Below are 14,550 nucleotides of genomic sequence, written 5' to 3' on the forward strand. Positions count from 1 at the left end.
TTTTTTTTTTTTTTTTTTTTTTTTTTTTTTTTGGCTTCTCAGGTAATTGTAATATGCATTCAGAATCGAGAAACGTTTCCCAAACTGTTCATAATTAAACGAGAAAGTCAAATCTGTGCCATTTGGGAATTTTGTTTATATATTATGAAAAGTTGCAGTCTAAGCTTTCTTAGAATTTTTGCAAAGAAAATTGTAAAAATAAATACGCAGATACTATGTGCACTTTACAGAGTGACAGCAAATTTTAGGGATCTAAGTCTAAGTGGTCGGTAGACTGTAATAAACAAGACATTTGGTGAATAGAAAAGAAACAAGGAGAATATCCTAAATGAAAAATACTGAAAACCCAAGGAAAGGATAGAAGGATATAAAGAAAAGTAGATCAAGAATATATAGGAAGAAATTGAAATGGAAAAGTGAAAAAAAGAACAATAGGTGGACAGGAAGGAGAAAAGATGCACAACTTAAAGTGTTAGTCAATGTTTTATTAATTTTTGTAACTTTCCACTACTCTACCTAATGCCATATCTAGGTTTTTGGCCAATATTAAAGTAGTTATCCAATACACTCTTCTTAATTAACTTCCATTCCATGAAAAAATTGAAAGATGAATTATCATAATTAATGTATGTTCTTTACATTTGTTTTCAGATAGATTATTTTACATGATAGAAATTTACCTTTAAATGGCATTTCAAAGATAGAAACAAAGACAACAATTAAATACAAAAACAAAAGCGAAACCTTTATTCTTTTGGCTTGATTGTAATGTGGTTTACCGTTCTTTATGGTAACAGCATTTTCCTGCATGCATTTCACCAACACACTACAAGTCAATAGCTTTAGTATAAAGAATCTACATTTATTGTTGCTTGTGAAACACAAAGTATTTTGCTGTAACTGGTAATATAACTTCACTACCTGGTTTTGTTGGGGGGGGAAAAAACGCTGGGATCCCATATTATATCTGATACAGTTCTAGTGCCATATGGGTCAATAAGATCTATCTGTGTAAACAAACATTGGAAAAGACTGATGATTACCGAATAAGAAGACTAGGTGGAAACATTGGATTCAAGCAATGCCAAGAATATCAGCTGATTTTTTTCTTTAAGCCTCTTTCAATGATAAGGCATTACTATTGAAAGCAAATAAACATTGAACTCAGTTTGAGATTTGTTTCACATTGAAATGTGTGCAAGTTTACAGTACTAATAAAAAAGCAGAAACCTACATTGCATCCTAGTCCTTGCTTCTTATTTTGTGAAGTGCTTCAATTTAAAAGTGCTAGGAACAGAAACTAAAAATAGTGACTGTGACATCCACCTGAAGATACTTTTAATTTCTCATTTTATGTACAAAAGGCTGAAAATAAAATAAAATGAACTTTTACAGTATTTATATTTCCTTAGAAAACTCTAACCATATATTTTAAACAGATTTAAGCAGCTTGCAATGTGTTTGTACAGTCGGGCTTTTCATCATAGAGTGTTCAATTAAGGTTGGAAGAATAAAAAGCAAGAAGCTCTTCCTTGTTTGCTGCAACCTATTGCTTAATGACATGAAGAATGAGGTCTTGGTAGAACAATTTGCTTCACTTTACCACTGACATATGGCTTCCCATATTAGACTTCTGAACAGTGGAAGGAATAAGATACAGCAGCATAGGCAAGATAAACATGCAGCAGTGACAGCTTCAAACTATAATGGAACCAATTACATCATATTACCTGTTGAAAGCTTGCAAACTATACTTACTGTGGTACATATTTGATGCAATAAGTAGTGTGCTTAAATCATCATTTTTGTTTGCTCAAACATGCACCACTGGGTAAAATTACTATTTACAAAGCAGACTTTTATTTTTTAAATTGACATATACTATGTCAACCTTACCAAGAGCAGAAGATGGCTAAACAATACTGCAGGATAAAGCAGAATCAACTTTATAAAGTGGTGGTGGGGATGTTTTTTGGTCAATTCAGGTTTCTTAGAAAGGACTGATAGGATAATTTTATTTTATGCCAAAGGACACTTATCAAAAATGTGATAGTCATGCTGCCGGGACTGTGAATGACAATGTAATGGTATGTGTACATCTGTGTGTGTGTGTATACATATATATGTATATACACGCACATATACATATATACATATATACATGTACATTTAATGGGTTATGTAAAAATAAAGCAACTCTTTAATGCTTGTGATTCTATGGAACATTTACAGGCACATTAATTTTTTTCTGGATGAGACACCTTAAAAATACGAATAGCTATTTAAGCACCTCAAAATCTAAAAACATCCTGAAACAAGAAGTAAAGTCTTTCCTTTTGTGATGTGATTTTTTTTTTCATGTGTGAATGAGAATTGCAGCATGCCTCCATTTAAAATATATCCAGTTATACAATACAATAGAGAAATGTAGAATTCCCTCCCTTTAATCCCTCTCCCCAAACACAAACCCATTTACAAAAATAGTCACATATAATAGTAAACAACCTGTGAATTAAAAAGAAAAGTGATAAATTCACAGCACACGTTTTGTAAAAATATGGCAGGTGTGGCAGTTAAAACATAAACAGTGGTGACAATTACTATTATCAAGTGTCACATGTTGAATTTACATAAAAATTTAACTTCCCTCCCCCCTTTAAATTGGTTCCTATCGTCTGAGTAGCCATTATGCCTCTGCTCTTCAGCAGTGTCAGCTGGTTGTGAAAATAGAAACCTCCTGTCGATACTACTTCTCCAGTTTACTGAGTTCCAGTTTGCTGACCAGAGGTCTCTGTCTTGTTATAGGCACTGACCTTAAGTATACATTTGTAAAAACAGTCAGTTTGGCATAGACCTCCTGTGGGAGTCCTGTAGACACAAACACATCACCATCACAGGCTGTAAACAATTGATCACAAAATGGAATATTCTTGGTTTCTTTTTACTTTTTACTTTCCCTGATATCTTTCCCTTTGTCTTCCTTTTCTGATTTGTCTTTTCAAATTTTCTTTTCTGGTTTGGTCACACTATCATACGAGGGTGGAGATGTGGTGGAAGGCGTCATATCGGTTTTCTCTGGAGTTGAATTCTCATTCAGTTTATCAATGAGAGTATCTTCTTTGATAGGTGTTCCGTCACATTCTTTGCCTTTGTCTTTCTTGTATATACTTGATACCTTTTTAACTTTTTGCTTCAAGAGGTAGCGTCTGTAAGCCCTCTGGATAATAATAGCCGACACCTCCTCTTGTTTGCGTTTCAACGTGGTCGTAATGGGCTCATAAGAGATTTTGGAGGGGTTTGATGCCATGAATCGCTCTTCCATCTGTATTCGAAGGGCATCCATCTCTCCACTCTCACCCAAAACACGCTTTGTAAAAGCAAATAAGATGTCGAGGCAGTGGATCCGGTCACCGCTGACCATGGGCAGATCCATGGCAATGAGCTGGACTTTGTTGGGTTTTGCTATGAGAAGAGGAGGATCCAGGGCGTCTGCAAAATCAGAGAGCTTGGCAAACTCTATAAACTGGGTCGCATCGGGATCAAACTTCTCCCAAACCTCATAGAACATCTCAAAGTCATCCTCACTCAGGGGCTCTGCACTTTCCTCAGTAGCAACACTGAAGTTCTCCAGGATGACTGCGATGTACATGTTCACCACAACCAAGAAGGATATGATGATGTAACTGACAAAAAAGAAAATCCCAACAGATGGGTTCCCACAATCTCCCTTAACTGAGCTTCCAGGGTGATCTTTTTCAGGGTCACAGTCTGGAGGTCCACTATTAAGAATAGGCGCTAGCAGTCCATCCCAACCAGCAGAGGTTGTAATTTGAAACAGGCAGATCATGCTGTTGCCAAAGGTCTCAAAGTTGAACATGTCATCGATCCCAACTTCCCTCTTAACATAGGCAAAGTTGGACATCCCAAAGATGGCGTAGATGAACATGACCAGGAAGAGCAGGAGGCCAATGTTAAACAATGCAGGGAGGGACATCATCAAAGCAAAGAGCAGCGTGCGGATCCCCTTTGCTCCTTTGATCAGACGTAGGATTCGGCCAATTCTGGCAAGACGGATCACTCGGAACAGGGTAGGGGACACAAAATACTTTTCTATCAGTTCAGCCAGAAACATTCCTGTAGAAAATCAACAAATAACAAAAATAATGTTATACTTAGTAGTAGCAAATGAAAATTTACATAATTACGTTAGTTTTACAAAATGTGAACAGGACAGTTAGGTACATGTATATATGCAAATAATCTGCAATATTTATTCAGCAAAATGAAACTGGTATGTTTTGTGTTATAACATTGACATCTTTATATTAAATGAAGGTAACAAGGGTCATTTTTCCTAGTTCAAGGAAAGCATCTATCAAAAAAATAACTCAACCCTGGAAGGTCTAAAGATATCATGAAGCATACAACGGCCAAGTACAGAAATTAATTTGTATGTCCAAAATACTAGTTCTAGTATTTGCATAAGAACTAAAGGCATATGATTTTGGATCAGGAATATGAGAGTTCTTAACTTTCAGAGATAGCTGTGATCCTGTTTTATTTGGGAGCAGGCAGTGTGATGTACAGAAGAAAACATAGGCTTTGGAGACAGACATACTTGGGACTGAATCTTGGCACTTGCTTTTATGCATCAGTAAATGGTGATAATATCAACTTTTTCTTGTGGTCACACTGACCATTTACTGAGTCTTTTCTTCATGCTGGGCACAATGCTAAGTGCATGTATATATATACATAATCTGATTTATTCCTCACAACAACATTTTACAGAAAAATTCCTTGCAAAACCAGGAATTGGAGAGCTGAGGTGACTTCTCTTAGGTCATTGAACAGGTGTGTAAATTGGGAAGCTACAGGACAGATATCAAATCTTGCCTCCTCATGCTACCTCATAGCACTTATGTGAGAATCAGATGCAATGGAACATTGTTACAATGTTCTATTCTACTAAAGAAAGTAGTTTAAAGAGTGCTATATGATTTTCCCCTCCATGTGAATGTTCTCTTTCCCCAAATAGGGAGAACCTTCTCTTAAATCTTCTTATATTTACTTCCAGTACCTCATTTAGTATCTTATACATAAACACTATATATATATCTTTCCAATAAGCCTTTTGCACTCCTAGCACTTAATATATGTGTGTATTCTAACATTAATGTATCCTTGATGATAACAAATCTGTTTTGGATTTTCAAACAAAATATCTGCTTCCAAAAAGAAATACTGCAAACTACAGAAAACTGTCTGCACCCAAAGATAACATGAAACTTATATATGTGTATTTATATATACAACTGCACATACACAATATTCCAATTATTTAAGGGGTCATATTTATCCATTATGTGACCACTTCAAATGATTTATGTATACATGTGTGTGGAATGATTGTTTATTCAAAGCAGCAACTGTCAATACCACAGGAGTATGACCAGGTACAAGAGCATTCTGCCAAAGTTGCAGTTATTGTCTTCCGACATGAGAATGAATGAGAATATATGAAAATATTAAATGAGAATAAATGAAAGCTGAAAATACAAATTCATTTCATTCCACTCATCATTTCAAGCACAGCATGCAATTAGAGAAATGGCAAACTAAAGAAATGGACTGTTAGATTTTTATTTGGAAGTTTGGGATGAATGAGAAAGATTAGTGAAAAATACCTCTAAAGTTTTAAAACACACATTTTTACTACTATATTTCTTAATTGAATAAAAGCACCTCTTCTTACCTACAATGGAGAGAATGACCACCACAAAATCAAAAATATTCCATCCAATAGTGAAATAGTAGTAACGAAGAGAGATCAGTTTCAGCACACATTCTCCAGTGAACAGAACAATAAACACCAGATTAATCCAGTACAGAATGTTTGTCATTTCTTGACTCTGGTCATCGGTTTCCACCATCATGGTGACCATGTTAAGGCAGATGAGGATCATGATGCTGATATCAAAGACTTGTTTGGTTACAAAATCAAAGACCATTCCTTGGAATTTGTTCTGGAACAAATAATATGTAAAAGTTCCATTAGAAACTTTAAAAAACTCGAATTCAATTCTTCTGATTTTAAGAAAGCAACATAAAATTGTTGCTTTTATAAAAACACACCTTTAATTCTCACAACATTTTCCAAAAAAAAAAAAATTCCTTGCAAAACCAGTGATTGGAGAGCTGAGGTAACTTGCCTTAGGTCACAAAGCAGGTAAGTAGTGTAAATAGGTAAGCTCCAGGTTAGAACTCAAATCTTCTCTTTTTTTTTTTTTTTTTTTTTTTTTTTTTTTGAGATGGAGTCTCGTTCTGTCGCACAGGCTGGAATGCAGTGCAGTGGCGTGATCTTGGCTCACCGCAACCTCCGCCTCCTGGGTTCAAGTGATACTCCTGCCTCAGCCTCCTGAGTAGCTGGGATTACAGGTATGCCCCACCACGCCCAGCTACTTTTTGTAATTTTAGTAGAGATGGGATTTCACCATGTTGGTCAGGCTGGTCTCAAGCTCCTGACCTCATGATCTGCCCACCTCGCTCTCCCAAAGTGCTGGAATTACAGGCATGAGCTACCATGCCCGGTCTCAAATCTTATGTCTTAATGCTACCGCATAGCACTTATGTGAGGATCAATTGCAATGGAACATTTTACAATGTTCTATTCTATTAAAGAAAGTAGTGTATTTTATTTTTGTCTTGGAAGAAAATTTTGTATATTGTATATTCAGCTCTACTCAAATGTATTTGTTTTATTTATACTAACAATGATACTAGGTTTTATAAACTCACCTATTATGTTCTCAGTGCACAGAACACTATCATGTTATGATGGACAGTTAGTAAATATTTGTCATATAATAAAATTTTTTATCCCATGTGTTGGGAGGGTATTAATTTTACTTTAAATAACTAATAAATAAATACTTCTCTAAGTTTTCCTCTCTCTTTTAAATTTTCATCTGATTTCTGACTTCATATTCTCCCACTGAAGCTACAGTATCTTAAATTTCATTTTAAAGTTCAGCTGAGATGCCTTAAAAATTATTATTCAAGAGAAAGGCTTCAGTGGAAAAAAATAGTGAAATCTGACTAAGTTCTGTATTTTATTTAATGGTATTATACCAAAGTTAATTTCTTAGTTGTGAGAACTGATCTATGGTTGCATAAGATGTCAAATTAAGAGGACACTGTGTATATATTCATTAGAGTATGCATTATGGGTAACTCTTCTGTAAGAATAAAATTGTCTTTTAAAAAGTCACAATGGAAATATTCAACCTTTGCCCTAGTCTATTTGGGCCTAATTTCCAAGTACTAACTGCCTTATGTCTTGCTTATGAAATTAAGTCCCCAACCTGTAAAACAGTTCTGATCATTGGTTTCTGCATTGTTTCATTTTGCATGTATCTGCTTTGTTTCTCAGGTAATCTAGGGATCCGGTCTTGACTTACCCCTGTTGGGCTGCCTTACTTTACCTTCTCAACTAGAATGACTAATACTCTGCTACATACACACTTAATGGCTTGCTTTCCCAGATCCTGACATTTTAGTGGCCTGGATTCTACATCCTAGTGTTCTGCCCTCTTTCTATAGGGAGGCTTCCATTACTTCCACTGGCGATTTTTGGACATCAAACACTACTTGTTCTATTTTGTTTTGCTCTTTCCTCTGAATGCACATTTGGCCTGCTCAACTAGATTTCTATTACTGCAGCTGGATCTCTCCCCTCAGGGCCTCTTTCAACCTAATAAATATGTGTAGTTTTAGTTCAAACCCTTCCTTATTAATTCTTAATTTACTGTAGTTTACCTTTCCAAGTCTGGTACGTTCCCCTCACTTCCACCCTCTGATATTTCCTACCTACCACTCTTACAAGCTTGTGAAGGTTCTACTGTATCATTTTACATAGTTTATCTGTCTACTACTCTGTCTAAAACAGATGTCCCCCACCCCTTCTCTGTCTCATGAATTCTAACTCAGTTTTGAGTGTAAAGCACTTACTGCTCTCAGAAAACTGAGTTCTTTCATTGATCACAAAATGTACGGCATTGTATTGTAAATGGTTTGCTCTTATTCAAGTTTAGTTTTCTTTCTCTTCCACTTGTTTCGAGGCCCCTCAAAAGCAGAACAGTACCATTTTTCTCTCAGATATGCCTCCTAGAGTATAGTAAGTTAAAAATATATTAAAAGCAGAAATTTATTCTTAATTTTAATATCACCATGACCAATAAAAAGCTCCTTAGATTCCCTACTCATAGAGTTGTCCAATGGGACAGACACTCAATGTACAACTCCAATCCCAAGTCTCTGTGTTCTGTTCTCCCGTTTAAATCCTAGGGTGTCAAATATGTTGGAACAAGATGGGTAATTCTGAAGATCTTACTCACCAAAAATTTATGTTCTCTAACTTCATCTTGGCTCTTCACATTTAACAATTAGCAATCCTTTGTCCTTCATTTTCTCCAAAGATAATTCCAAACTTCTCATAAATTTCCACTCTCTTGCCCTCTATTTTACTTTTTTTTTTTTTTGAGAACATTAAATTTAAACAGTTTAAATAAACTCCTCTATTTCCTTTTGCATTTCATATTATCTTAATTTCCACATTCTTTTCATATATTACTCCAAATTCATTAGAGGACTCAGCCCCTTTTTCTTTCTAAACCTACCCTAGACCACTATGTTCTTGTCCCACATCTTGTGCATTTTTATGCCATAATTATTCCCTCTCTCTTTGATCTTTTCCTCTCTAAAATTCCTTTTGCTTTGCTTTGAACCTAATCTCTGAATCTTAAGAAACCTTTATTTTGCTACTTCTTCTAAATATTCATCATTTATCTCCCTTCCTCCTTCCTCTCACTCTCTTACTCTGCCTTGATTGCCAAATTCTGCAAACTAGTATCTCCAGTTTTCTCACCACTCATGTCCCTTCTTCATTTCCTGCATGACACCAGTATTCATCTAGTTGTGCAAAGCAGAAATGCACCAGTCATTCTTGTTGGTTCCTTCTTTAGTTCCCATATTCAATTAATAGACAAACTTTTAAATTTCACTCTGGTGATAGCTCACAAATCCATCCACTTTTATTAATCTCCACATCACCATGGTTCAGGCTACCTACCATCTTTGAAATAGCTCCAAAACAAGTCTACAATGTATTCACACAGCCTGTGTGAAGCTGATTGAGTGATCAACACAAAGCCCAGACTGACTGGGTCCACTTTAATGGTTTCTTAGTGCTTTTAGGATGAAAACAATTCCTGAACATGGCCTCCAAGGCCCAGAAAAGTTTGGGCTTATCCTAACTTTATTCTCAATGTGTCCCAAATGAACCTTGACTTTCTGCACTCCAATCTCAGCAGTCCTCCTACATAAGGACCTTCACATATTCTTTCCCCTTCTGCAGGGCTCTTCTCATCCCACTCTGGCTATTGATGCTTTCTATTCTTTTTCCATCCTCAGCTAGTATATTATATTAATAAAGCCTTCCCTAAAGTTCCTTGATTAATTGGTACCCTCCCCGTAATCAGTTCTCACAGCTGAATGTATCCCTTTTTTCCTGGGATATTTCCATTTTTTGGCATGACTATTTGATTACTATCCGTTGCATTAACTAGACTCCAAACTGTTCAATATTTAAGTTCAAATGCTTGGCATACTACATAGTACATATTGTCAATGAAGAATATATGGATTTTACCATTACTTCCTAAGTTGCCAAATTATCACTGATAACATTCTAGCTGAATGTGTTGAACTTTATCCACATACCCCTACCACTACTCAGGTAAATCCATGTCATTTGATGGAACTAAACACAATCTCATTTCTTCATTGATTTATTTCTTCCTATATCTTGGTGAAATATGCAAGGTCTTCTGAGAATTTTGTTTTATTCTCTATTCTAATTATTTTTCAAAAATGAATCTGTGCTTCAGAGCTCAACTGAATTTTGTTCTGACAACTCTAAAATCCTTTCCTCAGTCTGGACATTTCTTAGGCTCTGACACTATTTTTCCCAATGCCTTCATATGACTTCAGTTTATGATAGTAGAACCAACAGTCTCACAAAACATTAACAGGTTTATGTTTTAGATTCTCTGTTATCTACATGTCCTCCCTCTTTTCCTGTGTTTCATAGGTGTTTCATCCCAATTGAGTCTTCTTATTGGCTAACTTCACTCCTGGAGTAGTTCCAGTCCTGTTGGTGTGACACAGATTATAGACTCATCTTCTTGTATGTAAGGGTTTATCTTCTTGTCTATGGCCCACGGTTATTTTGCCTCTAACATTGTTCCACACCAGTCGCTAGGTTAAACTCTCTAAAATCTTTCTTTTCACATTACTAGGCTGTTCTGTTAACTATATTGCATTTATGTTGCTTAATTAGCACAAATTTCTTCAGACTTGTATGGTAACCTTGACTCATTTAAGTTGGAAAACCAGGGTCTACTACTCACTAATTCAAATGCATCACTATTCTCCACTGATATATTTATCTATATGGCTATGAAGTATACATGTTCTCATATAGTAAATGTTCTCCGCATCTCTCTTTATTCATTCAAATTGTATTATTTCCTAAAGACTAGGCTCAAATTATACACCCTTTATGTTTGACCCAATATAGCTATCCATTTTCGTTGAGTTATTGGCCGGCTTACCAACTGAACACTTAATTATGGTCTGTTTTATATCGTCACCAATAAATTTATAGAGTCAAGATTTCTGAGAAACACTGAAGGGTTTTATACCATGTATATCTTGGGAAAGATGCTCTGAGACTTATATATCTGAGCTAGTCCTTCAGGAGTGATAGAAAAACTTAGCGATTCTCCTGGCAGCAACTCCCTGCAGCAGCCAAACTGAACGAACAGTATCACTGGCAAATATACACCTGGAAGAGCCCTAAAAAGCCCTAAAAAGAATGCTATCATCTCATTTAAGGGTGGGATAGTAGGAGAAAATATGAAGTTGGCCTTTTTTTGTTTAACCAGAAAAAAGCAAAACCTGTGGCCTGTTTCATTAATGATTCCATTCAATCTGCAGAGTTGAACAAAAACTGAGGCCAATCTGGGATGTACCAATTATTCTAATCCGTCTCCTCTGTACTCTGAGAACATTTACTATTTTCACATTATGTATGTATGTATTTTTTTTTAATGTTATTAGAGACTTCTTAATGACATCAGTTTGTATGATACTACTGGCACTTAAGTATAGCAAATTTTATTTCTGTGTATTTTATATGTTTATATATAAAATATGTTATGCCTTATATATTTTAAACATATTATATATGTAAAATACATTTATTCAAGCTATTTAGGCTAGCTAGTCACATTGTTAAGGTAAAAAACTTTGTGTTACAAACCCACAAAAATAACTAGTTTCTAGAAATTCTGGGTGTGAAAGGGTTAGGTAACATAGCTTTAACAGGCAATGAAAATATATTATTCTTACAGCAGGTCGAGGTATGGGTTTTTGTGGTTTCTTTGAACCCAGTTTTTTCATTGCATTGTAGTATTTCTTCTGTTCTTCTGTCATAAAAATGTCTTGACCTCCAAAGTAAAGAAATGAAAGCAAAACTTTTTAAAATTGTGTTCTTTGCTGGCTATAAAATCCACCTTAGTAATCATGTGAAAATTGGCTCCCACATTTCATTCTATTGTTGCTAATATCTGTATTTATGGAGATGCCTTTATTCAATACATAAATTATGCCATATTAGTCATATTTCTAGACTAAAATATCAAAATATGCTATCTGAATTATTAATTTCTTTAAAGCTTATCCATTATCAAATATCTCAAAATAATTTCTGAATTTTATATTCTTTTTTTGGTGATTGCATCTTGGAGGCTAAAGGAAACAGTATGAAATATTTAGTTCATATTTCAGAGCAAATATGAAGTTTTAATATACTTATCTTCTTTTTCTGTTGGTTGAAGTTGTCTATGATGACACCAATGAAAAGATTCAAGGTAAAGAATGAACCAAAAATAATAAAGATGACAAAATAAAGATACATGTACAGGTTGTCTTCATACTTGGGTTGCAATTCTACCTAAAAAACATGAAGAATTGTAACCATTATATCTAATACTTGTTTCATAAAAAGCACATCAGTAAGTTTTCAATTATTTAAGCATGTTTTAATCCCTGGAATGAAAAGAAACCAAACATTAAACAGATTTTATGAGCCTTCAAATCTCACATGCTTATTGAAGAGTTCTGCAAGACTATTCATTACCTGAGAAAATGAAATAACTCGTATAGAAGTCTGAAAGATTATAGACAATTTCATCCAATAAATGCCCAGATTATGAATGCACTTTCCTTTGTAAACAAAATACCCAACACAGCATGCAAATTAAAGATTTCCTCTTCTTACAAAAGAGATGTCAGCATCACATTATTCTTTGTCACAACTTTTAAGATTTACTTTCTGTGCCTCGGTTTTCTCATCTGTGAAATGAAAATAATCAAACCTAAACCTCATTGTGTGGTTGTAAAGATTAACTATATTAACATATAAATATGCTTAGAACAGTGGCAGCCAGTAGTAATTACTAAGTGTAAGGGTTTGGTATAATACATTTCTTTAGATAGGCAAGAATCATTGTATTATGTCTGCATGTAGGTATACAGGTTGATCTTTCCTTTCTGAAAATGAGTCTATTGCTTTATCCTATTCAGTAGCGACTGTTTCTGTAACAATGATACTATCTCTTGTCTAGCCCACTTTTGATTAGAAAAATGTGTGATAGTAGGTTTGAGCTTTAGCTGTAAGCTTTCACAGGTCTAATAGGACATTGTTCTAACCAACTCAGTTAACCAATCCCTGATGATGATAATAGATGCAAGTTATAACCCACTGTGTTATGAAATCAATTTAGAGGATTATGACCAGCATAATTTTTTTTCTAATGAAATAGAGCAAAATGGAAAATACCAGAAATACTGTAAAACTACTTATTCTTTGATGAGATTTTATTTGTGTATGTGAGTTTAGTTACCAGTGATGCAAAATTATATTTTTAAAATTCTTAAAAGACAATATACATATAGGAAAGTGCATAATATATAGATGCAAAATATAATACATTTTTATAAGTGAAATCCATAACCCAGGTCACTCCTACAACTTCAGAAACCCTTGGTGTATCCTTCTCAAACATAAACTCCATCATCCCTGCTAGAGGTAGTCATTATCCTGACTTTTATGGTAATTATGTCCTTGCTTTTTCTTTCCAGTTAACACCTCAGTATGCATTTTTGAACAATAAGCTTAGTTTTGTCAATTTTGAACTTTATGTAGGTAGAATTATAGTATCTGTCTAGTTTCTTTAACTCAATGTTATATTTTTAAGGCCCATCCATGTGGTTATATATAGCTGTATTCATTCATTTTCATCACTATACACTGTTCAATTATTTGCCTATTTCTACTATTTTTTATTTGCTCCCAGTTTTTTCAAGTGAAAAAAAATGTTATATTCATTTTTGTACATAGATTATCCTAAACATGTGCATAAGTTTCTTTAGGATACATTGTTCAAAATAGAATTGCAAGATTAAAAAATGTCTTTAACTGGCCGGGCGCGGTGGCTCAAGCCTGTAATCCCAGCACTTTGGGAGGCCGAGACGGGCGGATCACGAGGTCAGGAGATCGAGACCATCCTGGCTAACACGGTGAAACCCCGTCTCTACTAAAAACTACAAAAAAAAAAAAAAAACTAGCCGGGCGAGGGAGCGGCCCTGTAGTCCCAGCTACTCGAGCGAGACTCCGTCTCAAAAAAAAAAAAAATCTTTAACTTTCTCAAATAATGTGATCATACCCAACTGTTTTTAAAGGATTATTCGTCTATTTTTTTTCCTATCAGCATTGTATGAACGTTCTTATTGCTGTTTATCCTTGGTAAAACTTGGTATTGTCAGACTTTTGAGTATCGCCAATCTGGTAGGTGTGTAGATAATGTTTTATTTTGGTTTAAAATTGCATTTCTCTGATGCAATTTACTAATTAAAGTAAGATCCAGCAACTTTTCATAAACGTAGTGCTCAATTGGCTTTCATTTTTGTAATATGCTTGAAATTCCAGGAGTTTTGCAGCAGAAAAGGTCTGCTAAGTTATTAAAGAAGAAACTGAAAATGTTTCATGCCATATAAGCTATTGATAAGGAAGGTGGAGAGAGCTTTGAATTAATTAATCAAAAAGGTAAGAAACTACTGTGGAAAGTGGGTATGAGCCATTATTTGTGGTTAGGGCTCAAAAACTTGTTTTACCATTTAATGCATTAAGCTTCTTTGCTTCAGTGCTAAAATAGAGCTAGTATCCCCTATACAATAACGTTGTTATTTAGGATTAAATGGGATAATGTGAGAAAGTCCTTGGCATAGTGAGTAGTGATAAACAACAAACTATTATTACTATTCAGAAAAATCTCGTAACTGGAATTCCTGATAGCACTTACAGAGGATACAATGCAGGGCTTTTCACGTTTTCTTGCTCGCTCTCTGTTTTATGAAGTGGGGAAA

At 34.8% G+C, this 14,550-nt stretch overlaps 1 protein-coding gene across 1 annotated transcript in view; it reads right to left on the reverse strand.

The window, feature by feature from the left end:
- Positions 1-464: 464 nt before the first annotated feature.
- The window catches only part of SCN2A (sodium voltage-gated channel alpha subunit 2), a 172,276-nt gene continuing 158,190 nt past the window's right edge, over positions 465-14,550 (reverse strand). Inside the window, 4 exon segments of the mRNA XM_017889182.1 lie at positions 465-4,134; positions 5,756-6,026; positions 11,473-11,577; positions 11,939-12,076. Of these exon segments, the coding sequence (XP_017744671.1) occupies positions 2,999-4,134; positions 5,756-6,026; positions 11,473-11,577; positions 11,939-12,076 (1,650 nt within the window). The 3' untranslated portion in view covers positions 465-2,998.

The sequence above is a fragment of the Rhinopithecus bieti genome, unplaced genomic scaffold, assembly GCF_001698545.2.
Source record: "Rhinopithecus bieti isolate Rb0 unplaced genomic scaffold, ASM169854v2 scaffold_18745, whole genome shotgun sequence".
Taxonomy (NCBI): Eukaryota; Metazoa; Chordata; class Mammalia; order Primates; family Cercopithecidae; genus Rhinopithecus; species Rhinopithecus bieti.